This window comes from Peromyscus maniculatus, chromosome 9, assembly GCF_049852395.1.
Source record: "Peromyscus maniculatus bairdii isolate BWxNUB_F1_BW_parent chromosome 9, HU_Pman_BW_mat_3.1, whole genome shotgun sequence".
NCBI classification, from domain to species: Eukaryota; Metazoa; Chordata; class Mammalia; order Rodentia; family Cricetidae; genus Peromyscus; species Peromyscus maniculatus.
Genome location: NC_134860.1, coordinates 82,302,794 through 82,321,955, shown reverse-complemented (window position 1 = coordinate 82,321,955; position 19,162 = coordinate 82,302,794). Strand labels below are relative to the sequence as shown.

The 19,162-nt window shown below is 33.1% G+C and overlaps 1 protein-coding gene across 4 annotated transcripts in view; it reads right to left on the bottom strand.

The window, feature by feature from the left end:
• Positions 1-19,162, bottom strand: part of Pcdh17 (protocadherin 17) — a 93,099-nt gene that overhangs the window by 45,403 nt on the left and 28,534 nt on the right. For 2 of the 4 annotated variants that reach the window (XM_006980938.4, XM_015999374.3), the window contains exons 2-3: positions 13,820-13,878; positions 13,512-13,684 (exon numbers count right to left, since the gene is read on the bottom strand). In XM_006980938.4, coding sequence (XP_006981000.1) covers positions 13,512-13,684; positions 13,820-13,878 — 232 coding nt within the window. The remainder of the gene's footprint in view (positions 1-13,511; positions 13,685-13,819; positions 13,879-19,162) is intronic. The other 2 variants (XM_076545446.1, XM_015999376.3) reach the window with 1 other exon arrangement.

Below are 19,162 nucleotides of genomic sequence, written 5' to 3'. Positions count from 1 at the left end.
AGAAATGGAGCTATGGCACTGCCAAGGTTGGGGTAGACAAAATAAAGAGTTGAGCAGAGTTCTGTTTTGTCCTTTTTGCTGCATTTTCTTTATGCTATGGCACTGAACAGGGACTTGAAGATATTGAACTTCCTTTTCTTCTTTTTTTCTGACTTTTTTCTTTTATTTTTGAGATTATGATACAATATTTCTCCTTTAACTGTCCTGCTTCCAAACTCTCTAATCCCTCCTCTCCTTCAAAGCATGACCTCTTTATTCACTAATTGCTGTTAATATGCACATATGTATATTATGCATATACATTTATCTTCCTAAACATAAATTGTCATGATCTATGTTACTTTATGTATGTTTTCAGGGCTGAATTTTCTCAATGCATGTAGACTACGGTATCATGCATTCAATTCTCTAACAAGTGCAGTAAAATTTATTTATACAATAGATTTGTTAGTAGTTTATTAGTCTTAAATATACCACTAATTTATTACTAAAACATAATAAAATGGTATTTTACACGGATTTTATTTATTTCCCTCAAATTAGTAGAAGTGTCATACATGTCTACATATGAAGACAGTGCATACAGAAGAACAAGCAAAAACTGGAGACTTGAAACCTTGTACTTTGTATTTAACAAAATAATCTAATAGTAATAGCAGTGATCTTGATGATGATGACCAGCATTAAATCAAAAGATTATAGATGATATGGAAATGCCCTTCATAAATCTATATGTATTAATAGAAAGAAGTCAGTTGTAATTCTTTTTAAAGTGTCATAGCCTATTTTTAACTTAGAGTTACAACTCTCATTAACTTCCAGACATGCCTTTCATGTTACTATTGAATTTGGTAAATAAGTAACTAGGACAAAAAGAAAGGATGAAGATCTCATATCATACAAGAACTAAGGCTCTGTTAAGGGCAGTGACTCAGGCTAGGCTCTCTTGTCCTTGAGGTTTTAATCTGCAAACCATCTTTGCAGCCACATCTACTGCTGCAGGACATATTGGCTTAAAGGTACTTCATGCAGAATTTCATAGCAGACGCTCAATATATGTTCTGTTTTGATCTTTTCCTTCTCAGTTACCTGGTAGTACCAGATTATGATATCTGATAAAGTTTACAATGTTATGCACTTATAATCCTTTAAAAGTTTCATTAAAGTTGTATTTAAGTGCCTGGGTGGGCATGGTGATATATGCTTTTAACCCTAGCACTCATGAAGCAGAGGTAGGTGGGTCTTTTTACAGTTCTAGGATAGCCTGGTGGGGACATCATTTGTGTTATGTGAGAAAATGAAATGAAAAAATCAACTTTGAGTATTATCAATAATATATGATAATATCAGCCAATATATGATGTTCAGTTATTTGTTATTTCTTATGAATTATACTGATTGTTCAGAATGAAACTCTTGTAAGCCACAACTAATGTTTAAAAACTAAAAGGGAATTGTACCTGATTGTGTGATCTCTTTGACCACGGAACTCTTCCTTTCCAAACATGCTCTGGTCTGTCATTAACAGATCAGTTATAAGACTAAAGCCTGGTTAAATATCTCTACTCAAAATAAAGTTTTTAACTACTAGTAAATCCAGTTTATTCTCCAAAATAAGCCAAAATAAGGCAATGAAACTTCTCTGCAATCAGACAACAAACAGCTCCTTTGTTCTAATCTATCTCTACACTCCACAGCTCAGTGAAAGCATATCTGCTTTTCTTTCTTTTTTTTTTTTTGCCATTCCTAGGCTGTATTATCACTTGCCAAGTCTCCAGCTCTTTGATGGTATGCTTATTCCACTTGCAATAGTCAACTAACCTTTTAATCTCATAGTCATACTCCACATTCAAGAGCTTATTGAATGCCCATCTGTTTTTCTAAAGACATACTCTATTCATTTCTACAGAAGTTATTTTTTTTGTATTTGCATATCAATATATATATATATATGAAAATATAGCTAAAGAAATAGATTCTTGGTATCCATGAAGACTAAGGACCTCATTGATAAAATATCAGAATATTATCTATATGAATTCTATAGTATTATGCATTGTTAATTTATAGATATATTACTTAAAGTTTATAAGATAAGCCCGGAGCAAAATTCACATACAATCTCATAAAATCACCTTTAAAATGTGATTGAAATTTCCTTAAGATTCAGTCTACTTTATGCTGTTTTTAGCAGTATGAAGTAATACTAGCATGTCTCATGAAATTGTTCTGTATAATACATTAAAGTTTCCCAGGGCTTTTCTTGCCATTAGCTCTTAAATCTTTAAATACTGCTAACACATAAGAGTAAAAGTTCACTTATCTATATAAAGAGTCCTATTTAGTATGTAATAAACAAGCAAAGCAATTAAAATTAGGAAGGAAATGACTCAGGACCCAAACCAAAAAATAGCAACAATGTCTTCCTCCTATACGAATTTCAAAACTTCAAAGAAAGAAATCCAGAGGAGGCAAATCAATTTCCACAAAATATAAATCTTGTTTTAAAAAATAATTTCAGTGGATGTGCTACTGTTACTGACCTGCAATTCCTAATTTCTTTACTCTAAATGATCCTATAGCTAAACTCTTTTGATGGTCAATATTGTCTTATTCCTACCACAGAGAGATGATGATCATATTAAAATTATTACAAAGTAACAGATTATTTTTCCTTTATTGAGTCCAATGCTGATCTCAACTCTATAGTGTGCTATGGTTTCACAGGACAATGGTTATATACAATAATTTCTCTGGGGAAGATGATTTTTATTATACTAACACTTGAGTGCTTACCATTATAACAGACTATCAAGAATTTAAGGAAGAAAAGTTACAGCATACAAATTCATTCAAGTGTATATATTCCTTATATTGTATTTAAAAATAGAAATACTCAGGTGAGAATAAAATTGACTTGAACTGACTAGAATTGGTATTTCTGTTACTTATTCACCTTATGTATTATGAATATTTGAACTTTTCACGACAAACCACTGTATTTGAGTTGGGATGCTGCCACAGGTTGTCGTCTCAATCTTTAATAACATGTGGAGGAAACATATCAATTCTCATGGATATGAAAAATTCTTGTTTCTAAAACCATCTTATCCTGGGAATTACAAGATATATCATGGCATCAGCTTTTAATTTTTTTTTAACATAAGAGCTTGGAAAATGAAAGGCAAATGAAATTTGTATGTTGATATTAATATACTTAATCTGACGAATCAAGGTTTCCAATTTATTGTCTTTTATTTAATATAACACAATAGCCCCCTGTTTTGACAGAGGAGGATCTCATCACAGACTATTTTGTAATTTCCTGGTTATTTCTGGGTTTTCACAATATCTGCATGTCATTTATATAACAAATATTCTATGGAGTAGAGAGAAATATAAATTCCATCTAAGACATTATAGGGAAGATTTAGAAACATCTATTATGAACAGTATTTTTCCCTCTGTATCCATCTTTCCAAATTTGTCTCTTCTTTCTCTCTGTTCAAGACAGAGAGTTTCTTTGAAACCCTGTTATATGTCAGCGAGTCTTTTTTCTCTATTCCAGTGCTTTACATGTGTCCTTCTGATTAGAGCTCTTACAGCATTCCATATCGTTTCACTTACTCTGAATAATCCAAGTATTTTCAACTGTGGGATTCTCTTTCCTAGTTGCCTTCCTTTCCATATGCCCTGTGCTTTCTCCACGCTGCCTTGCCTAATATTTGCTGTCTTCTCAAAGGGGCAGACATCGCCTCTGATTTCTGGCCTCACTTTCATGGTCCACACTCCTGAAGCATCTTTCTTTTTTTTTTTTTAATTTTCATTTATTTATTAGTTTGAAAACTATGCCATGGCTGTTGTTATGGAAATCAAATGTGACCTGTTCGCTTTCGGTGGGAAGCTGTTCCTTGAGCTTCATTTTGCAGGGGTTTCCTAGTGTCTCTCATTGTTTCTTCCTTACTATTTTTAGCCACTATGACAATGTGACTTCCTACCCACCCTCCTTTCCTTAGTGACATTTTATTTCCTGTTGTGACTGATAAATCCTTCTTCCTGCCCATTCTCCTTTAAATACATCAAACTATTCATTGTCCTTCAAGGTTGGATATATTTTTGCATAGTCAATGTTTATGCTACTTATGGAGTTTATATTACTTCTCAGAGTAAAAGTCATGTTTATGTATTGAGTTTTAGCCCAAATTTTATCTTGTTTGAATTACATTAAACAATTGAGAGTGCTGTGTGCCCATTTTGCAAGCTGTATAATCCCTATTTGTCACATTCGTTAAGTGTTGAATTGTTTATCTTATCATTTAGACTACAGGTTCCACAATGTCGGAGAACACACAAAGAAATATTATCTTCCAGGAACCAAAGTTCTGAGAGAGCTGGAGTATTTGCTTCATTTCCTCAGTCCTTACTGTTTAGAACAGTGACTGGCACATACTAGAAACTCAGTAAATTCTGCACAAGGAGTCAACATAGCAAGTAGAGTAGTTCTCAATGCATAGTGCACTCAACAAAGAGGTACTAACAATTCAGAGTGTAGTATTTCTTCAAAAGAGAACATAATTGGTGTCCATTAGGCCGGGGATGCTAAATCACACACATTTAAAACTAGGTTCAGTTTTAGTTTGTGAACTATAAAATACAACAATATCAGTATTATTTCATTTTAGAACAAAACAGCATTGCTTGACTAATGTATTGATTTAACTTGACTACTGATTGTATTTAACTGTCAAATTCTGAAAACTCCAGGCTATAATTAAATAATTTGAGTAGATGTCTCCTGATGTTGGAGTCACCCAGAACACATGTAATCATTTCTTTACCTAGGAAAATGATTATTGGATTCTATGTCTTCTGAACTTTAAAATATTGAGTTCGGTAGATTCTAATCTGGTCCGTTTCCTTTCCAGCAAAAATTCTCATCAAGTTAACTGGATTTATGTATAAGGTACACAAATGACTTTCTGTTTATATATCTTGACCTCTCTGATTACCAAATGAACTTTTTAGCTGCTTGACATATCAGTGTCTCAAATGTTTCTACACCAGCACGTCCAATGTATTTTCCTGTAAATTTACCCTTTCTTCACCACTTTAGCAGCCTGAATCCTTGCCTACTGAGTTTCAGAAGTCACACTCATAAGCTTAAACAACTTACCGAGTTTAAACTACCTTCCTTCTTTTTGAAATACTATCTACAATGTCTGGAAATTCTTTCTTTCTATCTATCTATCTATCTATCTATCTATCTATCTATCTATCTATCTATCTATCTATCTATCTATCTATCTGTCTGTCTACCTACCTATTTATCACCAGCATGGTTGACACCTTAAGTGATAAGTTCTCATCTAATTAATTCTTTACTCATTTCTATTAAAATAAGAATTGATCATTTGGAGAAAAGTAATATGGAAATATTTGCAGTACAGAGCTTTTAAGTCACAAAACTTAAACAATGGTTCAGTACGGCTCTACTGCAGGCACCAAAACATCTTCATCTCTCCCCGTGCTCACTCCTGCTACCCTTCACTGCCCAAATGTCTTTTCCCTATCACCCTAGCTACGTTCCTGTCTCCCAAGACATTGCCAGGAAACAAATCTCTCTAACATGAACGTTTGAACCATTCCCTCCTCATGATCCAGTGATCCTCCATCTCCATCGTGTTTCACGTCACTGGGCTTCCAGCCACCTCCCCAGTCTCACATCTGCCACTCCTCACACTTCCCTACCCACCTGCTCCTAAAAGCAACTTTTCACACATTGCTTCACTTCATCTGTGCTTCTGAGAGGGTCCTGTCACCTCCCTTCCTCCAACTTCACTATGCCAGGTTAACAGAAGGATCTGCTCAGATGTCTCCTGCTTCAGAAATCTTCAGGGTCTTTAATCTGGGCTGAATTTTCCTTCCAGAATTACATGACTCATATGGAAATAAATCACATTTCTCTGATATCATAGTTTATATACAGAATTCTCTTCAACAATGAGAGATTTTGAGGATCTAGTCTGGGCTTTAACACATGTTGGTACCCATTAACAGAGTTATACTTTATTAACGGAATGAGTGAGCAAACAAATGCATAAAAATTCCTCTGCATCCATCATTCCTCTGTGCTCCAATGTATCAGGAACTAAAAGTTGGGAAAAATATAGATATTGTGCACAGCAAGAAATGCTCACAGTCCCAGTGTTTGGCATTAAATAGTACGGCATTATCTGTGACTACATCAAGAACAATATATTTCATTTTCCTTTGAAAGGTTCATACAATATCTGATCTAGGATCCACAATCAAGTTGTAAAATACGACTGCTTAAATCTTCAGATTCATAAGAAATATAAGGTACTACAGAGATCTGATGTGCCTATTGGGGACTGAATTTTCAATTGTGTGTTAGAGAGGGATAGTGTAGAACAGAAGGAGCTATAGCATGGAAATTTACAGAATTGAGACTTTTATCTCTCTCTGCTACTTCTGTCACTACTAGAGAATCTGCCTTCTTGTAAAAAGCATGATTACATGTCAGCTTTCTTCTAACCTTAATGACTGATAATATCACTTTGATTAAAAATCAGGAAACCTCTATACCAGAGTTATGTTATCAAAGTGAAAAATGCAAAATTTGGGAGAGGGTAGTTTTAGATATATTAAATGAGCAAAATTATTTTATTGCTGTTTAATTAACAGATAAAGTAAATATTAATCTGAATGTTTGGAGTTTAAAGACATGCTCCTAATTTCAAAAACATGTACTGAATATTAGTAAAAAAAATATTTAAAAAAAACCCACAAAAACTAGATCTTTGCTTTTGCCAGGCTCTTTGAGGAGTATAACCATTCTAAGGTATGGTAGGTTGCTCTTTTGGATTGGAGAAGTGGTGGATCAAAATTTGTGAGCGGACTTTTTTTTTAAGAAAAGTCATTTTTATATGTATTAAAGGAAGAGATTCACAAAATGACATTGAATCTAGCATAAATTATTGCACTATTCATAGGAGTGTTAGAATAAGCAAAAAATATGAGAGAATAAAATCTGTGTGATATCAGCTGCCAGATAGGAGAAGCAGATATCTTCACTGAAGAAAGGGGCCACTGAAACTCCATTCACTAAACTACAGCACAACTGTAATAGACTATAAGCAAAACCAAACCATAGTATTCACAGTATACTGAATGGTTTTTTTTTTCCTACACAAAAGAAGGTGAAGTGAATGCTAAAATCCTTAGAAGGCAACTAAGAAGTGTGAGGCTACTTATACTGACATGCTAGAGGACAGAAATGGTTTCAGAAAAATCTTAGATGAGTAGAAAATCCTTGCAAGTCTTGGCAAATGATACAATTTTTAAAATGTCACTTATGAGGAAGAAATGTGCTGTGGATATTGCTCTGTATAAATAAAATGCTGATTGGCCAGTAGCCAGGCAAGAAGTATAGGCAGGACAAGCAGAGAAGAGAATTCTGGGAACAGAAAGGCTGAGACAGAGAGACACTGCCAGCCGACATGATGAGAAGCAGATGTTAAGATACCACCGGTAAGCCAGGAGCCACGTGGCAACTTATAGATTAATAGAAATGGATTAATTTAAGACATAAGAACAGATAGCAAGAAGCCTGCCATGGCCATACGGTTCATAAGTAATATAAGTCTCTGTGTGTTTACTTGGTTGGGTCTGAGCGGCTGCAGGACTGGTGGGTGAGAGATTTGTCCTGACCATGGGCCAAGGAGGACCAGGAAATCTCCAGCTACAGAAATGTCTTTGAAATTTTGTACATGACTTTTTCCTAGCATTAAATATTCGACAGCCCCTTTTTACTCTTCTTACAAGAAAATAATTTCAATTTCTTTCCTAAGATAAATTTATTGTTAATGAGTTTGCAGCAGCATTTTTAAAAACTGGCATCACAGACTGACAAATCGCTACTAAGGATACACTAGGCCATCCCCTCCTCTTGCTGTGTGGAAATGGATTTGATTCTGCACTCATGGGAAGGTTTGGGAAAAGGAAAGGATTTTGTTATGAGTTGGAACTACAGAAACCAGAACACAGAACACTTGAGAATGCAGAAATGTTGGCCTGACTGAAGTTCCTCTTTAAGAGAGAATTTTGAAAGTAGGTCAAATACGTTTGCACTCCTAATCCTCTGGTTGAATAATCTACCTAAGTCTGTGCATTCTATGTCCATGCAGGTGAACAAGAACCTTAATTCCATCTATTTCCACAATAGCTTCTCTCACTAGTCCTCTACGGGCAAAAGACAAGTTCTTAAAGGCTTCCTAAATTGTCTTCTTCTCAGGCATAATTAAAAATGCAGTGGAAATACAGTCATATCCAGGAAATAGGGTAAGTGATTTGATGGGGAACAGTCTCCATGAAACTGAAAAATCATAAAACAAAGACAAGATACTTAAGATAGCCTACATGTCCTTTGATTATAGAGCCCACAAGAAAAATTCAAATACTAACTGAAACAGACAAAAACCACTAACTTTAGTTTCTAAAGTTTCTAAAATATTCTTTAGGGAGAGGAAAGTCAATTATTGACACAATTTAGCTTGGACAATAGAATTAATTGTAGCAAATGAAGGCATTTGACATTTCTAGTCTCAATTTTCTGTGAATTTTTAATAATTGGGTTTTGATCAAGGACTCTTGTGAAGTCCGTCTTAATAGACTGCAATTTAAGAAGACAAGATCTCTATAAGTAGAGAAAGGATAGAATACCCATATATTAGAACAAACCTATAGAAATGACTTCTAAAATCAGCTATGGGAACAAATTTCAACCTAACAGCATGTAGGACGTTGAAGAGTTACTGGAAACCTGGCACAGATGAATAAAGTCCTCCCAACAATGCCTTAGATTCTGTAATGTGAACTTGCCACCTCTGATGCAGGCTGCCAATAAAGTTGCAAAACAAAATTCTATTCTGCTAGCTTCTACTAACTTGGCATCAATGAAACATGAAAAGATCACAAGTACTGTTTGTCATTGGAAAATTCAAAACTTATATCCGCAGACAAGTGGTTGGCAAGTGTTTATGAAGACATCCATTTACTATTTAGGAATCAAACAAAATGACTGTCTTTTAGGTAATGTTTATAAATTATTCGAGATGAAAACATTATTCTTAACATTAAAGTCATTTATAGGACTTCTAATGGATAGAAATCCAACAGTAAAATACTTCTTTAAAGAAGTCAAAGTGTGACGAGTATTCTGAAGCATAAATCTAAATTTGCTTCAAAAACTCTTGAAAGAGATTTAGTATAATAAAACCATATGTGGTTCACATTTATAAAAAAAAGTATTGTTTGTATTTTATTGGATCTTGTCATTTTTTTTCCTTTTTTTGGTTTTTTGAGACAGGGTTTCTCTGTGTAGCTTTGTGCCTTTCCTGGATCTTGCTCTGTAGACCAGGCCAGCCTCAAACTCATAGAGATCCACCTGCCTCTGACTCCTGAGTGCTGGGATTAAAGGCCTACGCCACGACCGCCCAGCAATGTAAGTCATTTTTATTCTAAAATATTAATCAATAAAAGGAAAACTGTGTGTTTTTCTCAATTTCTTGCCATTATTCATAAAAAATGGTTTATTAAGAATTATAAAAATAATTACTTCTCTTACCAGATAGATGTACTATTAAACTTGTACTTGCTTGTTTTGTAGAGCTATCTAATTATTTATCTATCTATCATCTGTTTATGTACCCACTCACTTATGTACCTTTATTATTTGATAAATGTTGAAAGGGACACATGGAAAATACACTTAACAAATGCAGAAGAAGGATACAAAATGCAGTCAAAATAAAAAGAACTTAAGTAAATTCTTTAAGAAAAAATTTAAAACACAGCAAAAGAAACTAAAATAGCTTTTTTTCTCCTGGAGGTTTTATTAACATAAAATCCTTAAAGCTATTGTCAGCTACGGTACAGTACATCACACCTTCAATTAGCTGCTGAATCCTTTCAAGTATTTTTCTGCTAAAATAATGGGCAATGCATACTAGTGCTCTGTATTTGGTATTATTAAGCTGATGGCAGCAAAAATACAGAACTATCAGGAGCAGAACAAATGGATGAAAAAATTAACTCCACCAAAATGGAGGGAAAAAAACCCTAGCATTTAAATTAACAAAACAAAATCTCAAGATGTCTAAGTCACCTCAAAAAGAAAATCACTTTTATTATTAAAAGTATGAAGAATGTTTTTGGAATTGCTTTTCATTTACGAGTTTGAAATATTATAATTAAGAAATAAAACATTATTTTTGTAAAGAGACATCTTTTAAACAGGAAAATAATCCACAGGGAATGTCACAAAAATATAAAATGCAATAAAGTATTGTTTTTTTTTTTAACTCAAATCACATAAAGTATTGTCATAAATTTTGTAAGACAAATAGGCAAATGAGTTATTTTATTTAATTTCTATTCTGGTTTTCTTTAGAAATTGCTAAGATTTAATATTTGAACTCTACATGAGATCATTATTTGGACATGGCTGTCATCATCAGTAAAAAATGTTGTCTCCTATACATGTTCTCTCAAGTATTTGTGGCACTGCCTGGCATGATGCTTTTCAAACAAATTAGCAAAATATATTGACCAAGAAAATAGCAATATACTTACTCAACATTTCCAATTTCTTCTGAGTAAACTGTTCATCGTGTAAATTGTATGAAATACAGATTAAAAGGTAGGCTCTGAAAGCATATTTCTTGATATCCTATGCTGTTTTCCTTCAAGTACTGCCTTCACTGTTTATGACTGGCATGCATTAAAAGTACATACATCCATTAAATGTGAGAGCAATAACACTTATCTATTTGTAAATGGTATGAAAATAAATGGATAAGATTAAATGGATAAGTAAAGTGAGTGTTTCATACTCATTCAGTGTATACCAGGGACTTGGATTCCCTTCCCTAGCTCAGCCAACATCCACTCAGGTATTAACTTACTCATTAATGGTGTCCTGATATTTCATCAAAGCAACCATCATGAATTAAAATGGCTACAGGAAAAAATCCTCCCAGTTAGAGACAGTTTTATAAAAAATGCACGTTTTGTTCATATATATTCCTACTATTAAACATCGGCTTCTTAAACAAGTTAATAAATTCTAATAACCTTTACTTTCTCATGTCAGATAAAAGGAGATTTTTTTTTTAGATATTCCAGGTTAAATTGGTTAATGTAACAATTTTTTCTATTGTTTATACATAGTAGTAAGAACCTAATAAACTTTAATTCTGTTCTCTGAATCTAGATAGTCGGGAAGAAAAACAAACATGCATGTACATAAGAAAGACAAGCAGACAGGTAAGTTAGATTGAACTGAGAGAGATGAGAAAAGGAAAGAGATCTCAACTATACTAGTTACATTTGATTATTTGAAGGCAGCATTTAAGGCCATTTATTATGAAGTTTCTAAACTTTCATCATTCCTTACTTACATATTAAAATAGATACTAAAGTAATGAAAAAAGAAATGAATAGATCTACAAATTTAGGGAATATTAAAGGTAAGCTTATTGTTTTAAAAAATAGAAGGTCTCTTGCATAAATCATACATCTCCTAAGTCTGCTTTTCAATTTTATAAGAACCTTTCTGTGTATTTCACAGCAATGTTTGCAAATGATTTACTTTGCAAGAGACATTACTATTGACAACCTCATTCTTTTATTAGCAATTATTTCATGAGTAATAGTAATTCAAATATATGATTAATTGGACCTTCTTTTAAGAATGATAGTCACTTTGCTAAGACATTATCTTTTAATATAGAACTTGAAGAGATAGTATTTTACAATAATTTATATTTTGAGGCATAATTAGCTAGATATTTTTTTTTACAGGAGAAAATACACCAAATACACTACTGTAATGATTTAATGTATATAAAAGAATCAGAGTTAATGTTTGCAGTGGTTAATGGTTTTTTATTATGCTTATAATTTAAAAATGTCCTGCAAAGATGTCACAACATATACAAACTTTATTTACTGTATATTGCAGTATAAACTATATTCACCGTGTTATCTCTTATTCTTCTTATTTATCACACACCCAAATGGGCCAGTTTTGTGCTGTGTATTCATATAATAAGATCCAGTAGTAAAATGTGCCTAAAATGTTTATATAAACTATAAAGTCACACTCCAACCATGACCACTTAAGTCTCTTCAAGTAGTCATTCAAAGCTAAAGGAATGGTGCATACTAAAGAAATACTCCATTTGCTTCTGTTAAGATTAAGTTTTAAAACAGTTGTTTCACCACCACCCCCACGATGCTATCATGGTAAATAAGTAGATATAGCCATTCATTGAAACCTTATTATTTAAACAAGTATTTATGTGAGAGTATCCTTAAATCCAATAAAATTTTTGGAGTGAACAAACATTTATTCTTCTACACTGAATATATATTTACTTTTGTATTTGTAGGCATAGGCATTTTGACATGTAGGCAAGTACATGCTTATATTGAAGTTTCATTATGATTTGAAGATCACGAAAATAATACTGCAATGCAGACAAAAACTAACTTGGAAGAATCACCACTAATAGACCTAGAAGCTACATGCCCTTAGTTTACGTATGATCTCTCACTAGAAGGAGTCTACAATAGTATGTCTCAAGCATAAATACTGTTGATATCCTGAAGACTAATGTTCATGTAATCTTTATCTTTATATCTTTATTTGTAAAATTTGACTTATGTGACAATTCTTTTCATGGTATATAAAACAGAATTAAAATCTCTTCATTATCTTACATAGGATAGCATCTTAGTTGACTGTGAAGGAATCATTAACAAATGTCTCATAGTAACAGAAATAACTAAAACATCAAAATAATATGAAGTTATACCAAATGTACCTAATATAATCTTTTAGAAGGGTAATCTATACACAATATCATATACTTCTTTTTCATCTATATCAGTTTAAACAAGTTTATATTAATTTGATATCTATGAGAACATATAGATATAAATCCAGAGCAGCCGGATCTCTCAGCTATTATTGCATTCCTAAAAAATCTATTTTGAAACTATAATCAAAGCTAAAAGTAAACCAACATGGATAAGAAATATAAATTCTGTATCAAGTTTTTTCATCTAAAATTGCTTTCCAATTTGAATAATATAAATGATAGCACAATGTTCCTAAATATTAAGCTGGTGCATGCCAAATTTTCCTTGTTAGTCAAACCCAAATTAGGCCCGGTTAGGAAACATCCATAAAATCAGAACCTAGTGTGTAGAGTCAAGTTCCCATTTTAAGAACCTCCAAGGGCAGTTATCCATTGTAGTTGTGATAAGTAAAAGCTTTGTTGTTGAGAATTACCTTGGGCTTCACACTTTCTCTGATATATTATCAACAGTCTAGTTCACTGTGGCAAACAGCATTGTTAGTCCTGATAAGCTTATGCAGATGACTTAAGCTTTACACTTGGTAAGCACTGGAAGACATCACTCACCTTGTTCAAGTGGTTGACTTTTAGTTGAAGTAGTTTTCATCTTGAGTGCCTCCCTAACAGACATGTCACAGCAGGATCCTTTGTTAGTGTCTTGGTCACTGTCAGCCTGATCACTGTCCCCGTGCCCACTGTCTCTCAGGCTGGCTCTTTCTGGGTCCTTAAACGTGGAGCTACTGAAATACATATAAAAAAAAAAAGAGGAGAAAGTGTTGTCTCGACCAGTTTAAACCTGGAGTGTAGTCTCTTGCAAAGCAATTTTGTCACAAATGCAAATGGGGAAGCCGAGAAAGTTATTTAATAGGCCTTACCTTTGAACAAACTGCTGCCTGCTGCCCATGTAATTGGGCTCTGCGGGAAAATTGTCTGTCTGTGAACGAGAAGGAAAAAAATACGTATAGTTGTACACTGGACAAATCTCCTGCAGAGCAACAAGATTTCCTAGTGGAAAAATGATTAATAATTCAAAAATTCCCTTAATCTTCAGATTTGTACATTTTAATTAAATTGGAAATTGCTGACATGTAATTATGTTCTGAGAACAATTAAATGATTCCGGTCCACAAATTACCTGTTAAAGTAAACAATGAACTTGTCATAACTGGCATTATCCATTAGTACCAGGATGGATAACACTATCTATGTTGTTTCATTACATAGATATTAAGATTGAATATTTGTGGGAGGAGTGGGGAAATGACCTAATTTCTCTATATTAAAAGTGTGCATTATTTAATAACTCTCATTTTTATACATAATTGCATCATCTGCTGGGATTCTATGCCCTTCCTGATGTAATATCATGTAAAGTCATCTACCCCATTAAAAGATAGATGGCCTTTCCTCAGAATTTTACTAGAAACAGATACAAACATGTTATGAATGGTTGAATTCATTTTTATTTCCTTCTTAACTATATCCCAACTACAAAAACTATATGCAAACAATCCATTGGAAATGGATATCATTTTCTGGGTCTTTACGACAGAGTGAAATAAAAAAAATTTAAAGTTATTTAAGTATTAAGAGTAAAGACATTGAAAAGCCTGTCTTGTCGTTTTTACTGCTTTCAAACTGACATGGATGTCTGCCAACAAGAACTGAATTCTCCTTGTATCTTGGAACAGAGTCTTTTGGGAGAAATAGACTGGATCTTTCATAGATTCCCCTATACTGTACATTCACACACGATACTTCTTCTTGCAGCTGACTCGGTGACAATGTTTCTCCTGTTTTCTGCATTCCTTCATATCACACAATTATGTGCTGGAGCAGCTCTGGGTTAGTACAAGACCATCCAGCACACAAGTATCAGACATGCGAAGCATGCAATCCATGAAACCAGAGGGCCAAGGTAAGGATTAGTGCAGTGAGATGTGTGCTTTCTTTATAAATGAGGGGAGGGTAGTTTTTTGTTTATTTTTGTTTTTGTTTTGCTTTCTATGTAATAATTGAATTTATTTTCTTTGGGAAGTGCTACTAGAAAAACTTAAAAGGGTTGAGGAAAATATTATACAAATTTGCTTGCCTGTAACTTTGAGATTATAAAAATACACTCACAAATTTCTTAATCTGTAATCATCTTATTTTGTAGACATGGTGACCTTTATCAAGCTACATGAAAAATTAGGTGAACTGTGTAGATTCATGTTTCACTGTAACTCTATTTAATGACCTGTTGGAGGCCTGTAGTTTTCATCATAATGTACCTGAATCTGGACTCAGTGAGGCATCTTCTTTTTATTCCCATAATGACAAATTAACAACTTGAAGGAAAACTTTGTCTAAATGAATATGGCTAAACTAAATAGATGGCACAATGTTTACAAATGTATTGGCTAATTCTAATAGTATCTATAAATTTGGGAATACTACAAATTTTATAAAATATAATTAGTCAATTAAGATGGTGAAAATCTGTATCCAGTTCATTATTACTGCCAGGAAAAAAAGCCAAACATAATTATCTCATACGGTTTCAGAATAACAGAGTTCAGTATGTTAAGAATAAAGTAAGAGAGTAAAGTGAAATTGGAAGTTAGTTAGAAAACATTGGTGTATACTATATTATAAAGAATGTTATAACTCCAATGGTTTTAATTAGGTGCAACTTCTTAAGTATGATTTATATTTGGTGATACATAGGATAAAGACTGAGGAAACTTTTCCCTCTCATCCTAAGGACAGGTTCTGGAAATTCATGCATGTTAGTAAAGTACATTCTCCCTTTGAATAAAAGATTGTAAATTGTGCCCATAAATGCATGCATTAATATGTGTGACAACAACACATCAGTACTGCTACCTACAATTGTTCAGAGGAAGGTAGCAGAATGAAAGGAAGGGAGAGAAATAGTGATTTGGTAAGGGAAAGAACAAGAAAACGAAAGAGCAGAAAGGACAAGCTAAAGGAAACTACAGAGAAGAGGAAAAGAAAAACAAAACTGCTATCTAAGAAGGAGGCAAAGGGGGGGGGGAGTAAAAGGAACATCAAAGAGAGAATGCATGGCTTATGATCCCAGAGCTTTCAAAACTGCAAACATAAGAGCTTAGGATTTTATTAGTAACAAAGTGTCAAATGTTTAGGAGTAATGTCTACTTATTAATTAAAGTAACTTGGAAAGCAAGAAACTGTATTAGTTTCTGTGTAATTAGCAGAGTAGCCATTTGGCTTTTTACAAACATACAACTAATTCACTACAAAACACACAAGTTTAATATAGACCGTAAAATTCTCATTATCTATGCTCAGAGGTGTCTGAAAATTCATTTAACATTATCTTACTATTAAATAACACTATTTTCCTATAAAAGAAAAAAAGTAAAAGAGAGTCAAAAGTATCAGCTTCATTCATTAAATTTAGATAGAGAATCTCTTCCAGCTAATGTACAGGACTGTACTTTAAAAATTGAGTTCTGGTTTGTACAGGGATGACTCTTCAAGTTTTAAATCTTCTAAGAGAACAAACATGAGCTCAGACCTTTACAAATCTTTAGCTCTCTGGAGAGTTAGTCTGTATTTTCTCATAACAAAACACTTCTGAACTAAAATAAAACTGGATGTGGCTTTCTCTTTTCGTTTTGGTATGGTTATTTTTGTGTGTGTGTGACAATAAACATTTGGAAATTCTTTACTTTTGGGATAAACAAGCAAATCAATACTCGTAAGCATCAAACACTTAAGTTGATTAAGTTTTGCAGAATATAAAAATCTTTCTTGATGATTTGCCTTCATTTCTCCACCAGTACTTATCAAAGTACATGGTATTAAGAAACCATGGTCACATAAGTATTTGTATCAGCAACAATAAATAATAAGCTGTTCCTAAGTTATACCACCTTCTGAGATAAGCTTATCCTCATTGCATTATGAAGCACAAATCCTAAATTAAAACAAGTAACTGGGAAATCCTTAAAAAGTATACAGTAAGACTTAATCATGTTGGCTGAAATGAGTAACACTTTATGAAAGAAAATATGTCATTTTCATACACATTAGATGTGAATATAAAGTAGATCATAAATGCAGGGAGAAAAGATTTTATATTACTAAAATAGAATAAATGGAAATTCTGAAAGCATCAAACAACCAACATCAATTGTAAAAATTCTCTGTCAGTGTGAAACAAATCCCTCAAGTACATTAATTGGGAAATCATGATAATCTAAGATATTAGTAAATTAATGCTAATCTTATGAATATATGGATTAGCAAATATACAATTATGTCATAATTAATATAAATGTATACAATTATCAATGTATTGTAATAAAATATCAAATATATGTTGTATTCTTAGTGTGGATATAATATATGAATATACCATATATTTTATAGACACATACATATAAAATGGCTAGAGCTTGAATGCTTTTCTCCTATGCAAAAATATTCCCTCTCACATCTCCTGTTAATAACTGAAGGGAATGTCCTACCAAATTCAGTAAGGCATGTGAGATGAACAAAGGACATACAAATTGGAAATGGATAAAATGTTCTCAGGCAATATCATTATATTTATATGCCATATTCGTGTATAGTTAAAAGAGAGCAGTAAACCACTGGACAAACTAAACTCCCTAAATTAGTAAATGAATTGTGCTGTGTGACTTTATCCACGAATATCACCAAAAAACTCACCCTATTTGTTGATGGATGGTTCAAAACCACAATTTTAAATAACGTACTTGTAGCACCCTGTGATATTTATTAAAGAAATACATATTTAAAATACTTGTTTGGCACATATATGTGGAACACTAAAAAAGTGATAATATGTATTTGAGATCTAAGTGGACAGACGAACATACTTCTGCAATAGGAACCCTCCTTATTTATTTTATTTTATTTACTTTATTTTATTTTATGTGTATGAGTGTTTTGCCACATACAGGCTTGTTGCAAATCAGAAGAGAGCACTGAATTCTGTGAAACTGGAGTTACAGATGGTTATAAGCCCCTATGTAGGAGTTGGGAACCAAATATGGGTCCTCTGCAAGAGTGATAATTCACTTAACATTCAGTTAACTACTGAGACATCTTTCAAGATAACAACTAGTGTATTTTTTAAATTGAAAAAAAAAACCTATTTTATAATTTCCCCACAGATTCTTCTTATATCTCTTTTTCTCCTTCAGGGTTGACATTAAGGCGAGTAGCAGAAGATAGATTCCAAAATTTAAGTTGGGACTTAGCTTCATTATGCCTTTACATTTTTTAATCTTTACATTTTTATATGATCCTTACTAAATACTAGAAATTATATCACCTCTAGCACTGTTTTTATTATTTGATTTGGGGCTCAATATGAGTTTTATTTTCCATTTACATTATAGCCATGAAATTCTTTCTCTAATTTCAGGTATTGTTATTTATAGGTGATTTTTTTTTTTTTGGTTTTTCGAGACAGGGTTTCTCTGTGTAGCTTTGCGCCTTTCCTGGAACTCACTTGGTAGCCCAGGCTGGCCTCAAACTCACAAAGATCCGCCTGCCTCTGCCTCCTGAGTGCTGGGATTAAAGGCGTGCGCCACCACCGCCCGGCATGATTTTATTTTTTTTATACAACCTATGACGTGAGCTAAATGTGCACTAGTGAAATGACCTTGTCCTTTGATCTGAGGAATGCACTTAGGTTCACAGGCCTTCCATCTGGTAAAGAAGAAAGGAAGGTCTAAGGACATCAAGAAAATACTAACAGTTTCAATCCATGGCAATCAAATCCCCTCAAAAGGTCCCCAGAAATGTCTGCACCGCCTGGGCTGTCAAAATCATCCTCTTAATAGGAAAGGCTAACTCACTGTGGTTAGTATACGATTATTCTGGCTAACAAAGCATGGGCAATATTGTTTTATATTTAATGACCAAAGTGTGATTATAATGATCACAGATTTCATCCCAGTAATATTTACTTAAGTGGTGTGGATGATGGTGAAAAGCTTCCTATAGAACCCAGCTTCCCAAAGCTCACGTGACTCCTCTTCTTTTTGCAATGGCACCTTTCAAGACTAGTATTCCACCATTTATAAAATATTGATTACAAATTCCAATCAAACACCAGGGTTTTTATTTTTCTAATCCTACAAATATTTTACAGAATGCAAAAATAGTTTATAATTTTATCCCAATTTCATTTTATTATTATTTCCCCCATTGCC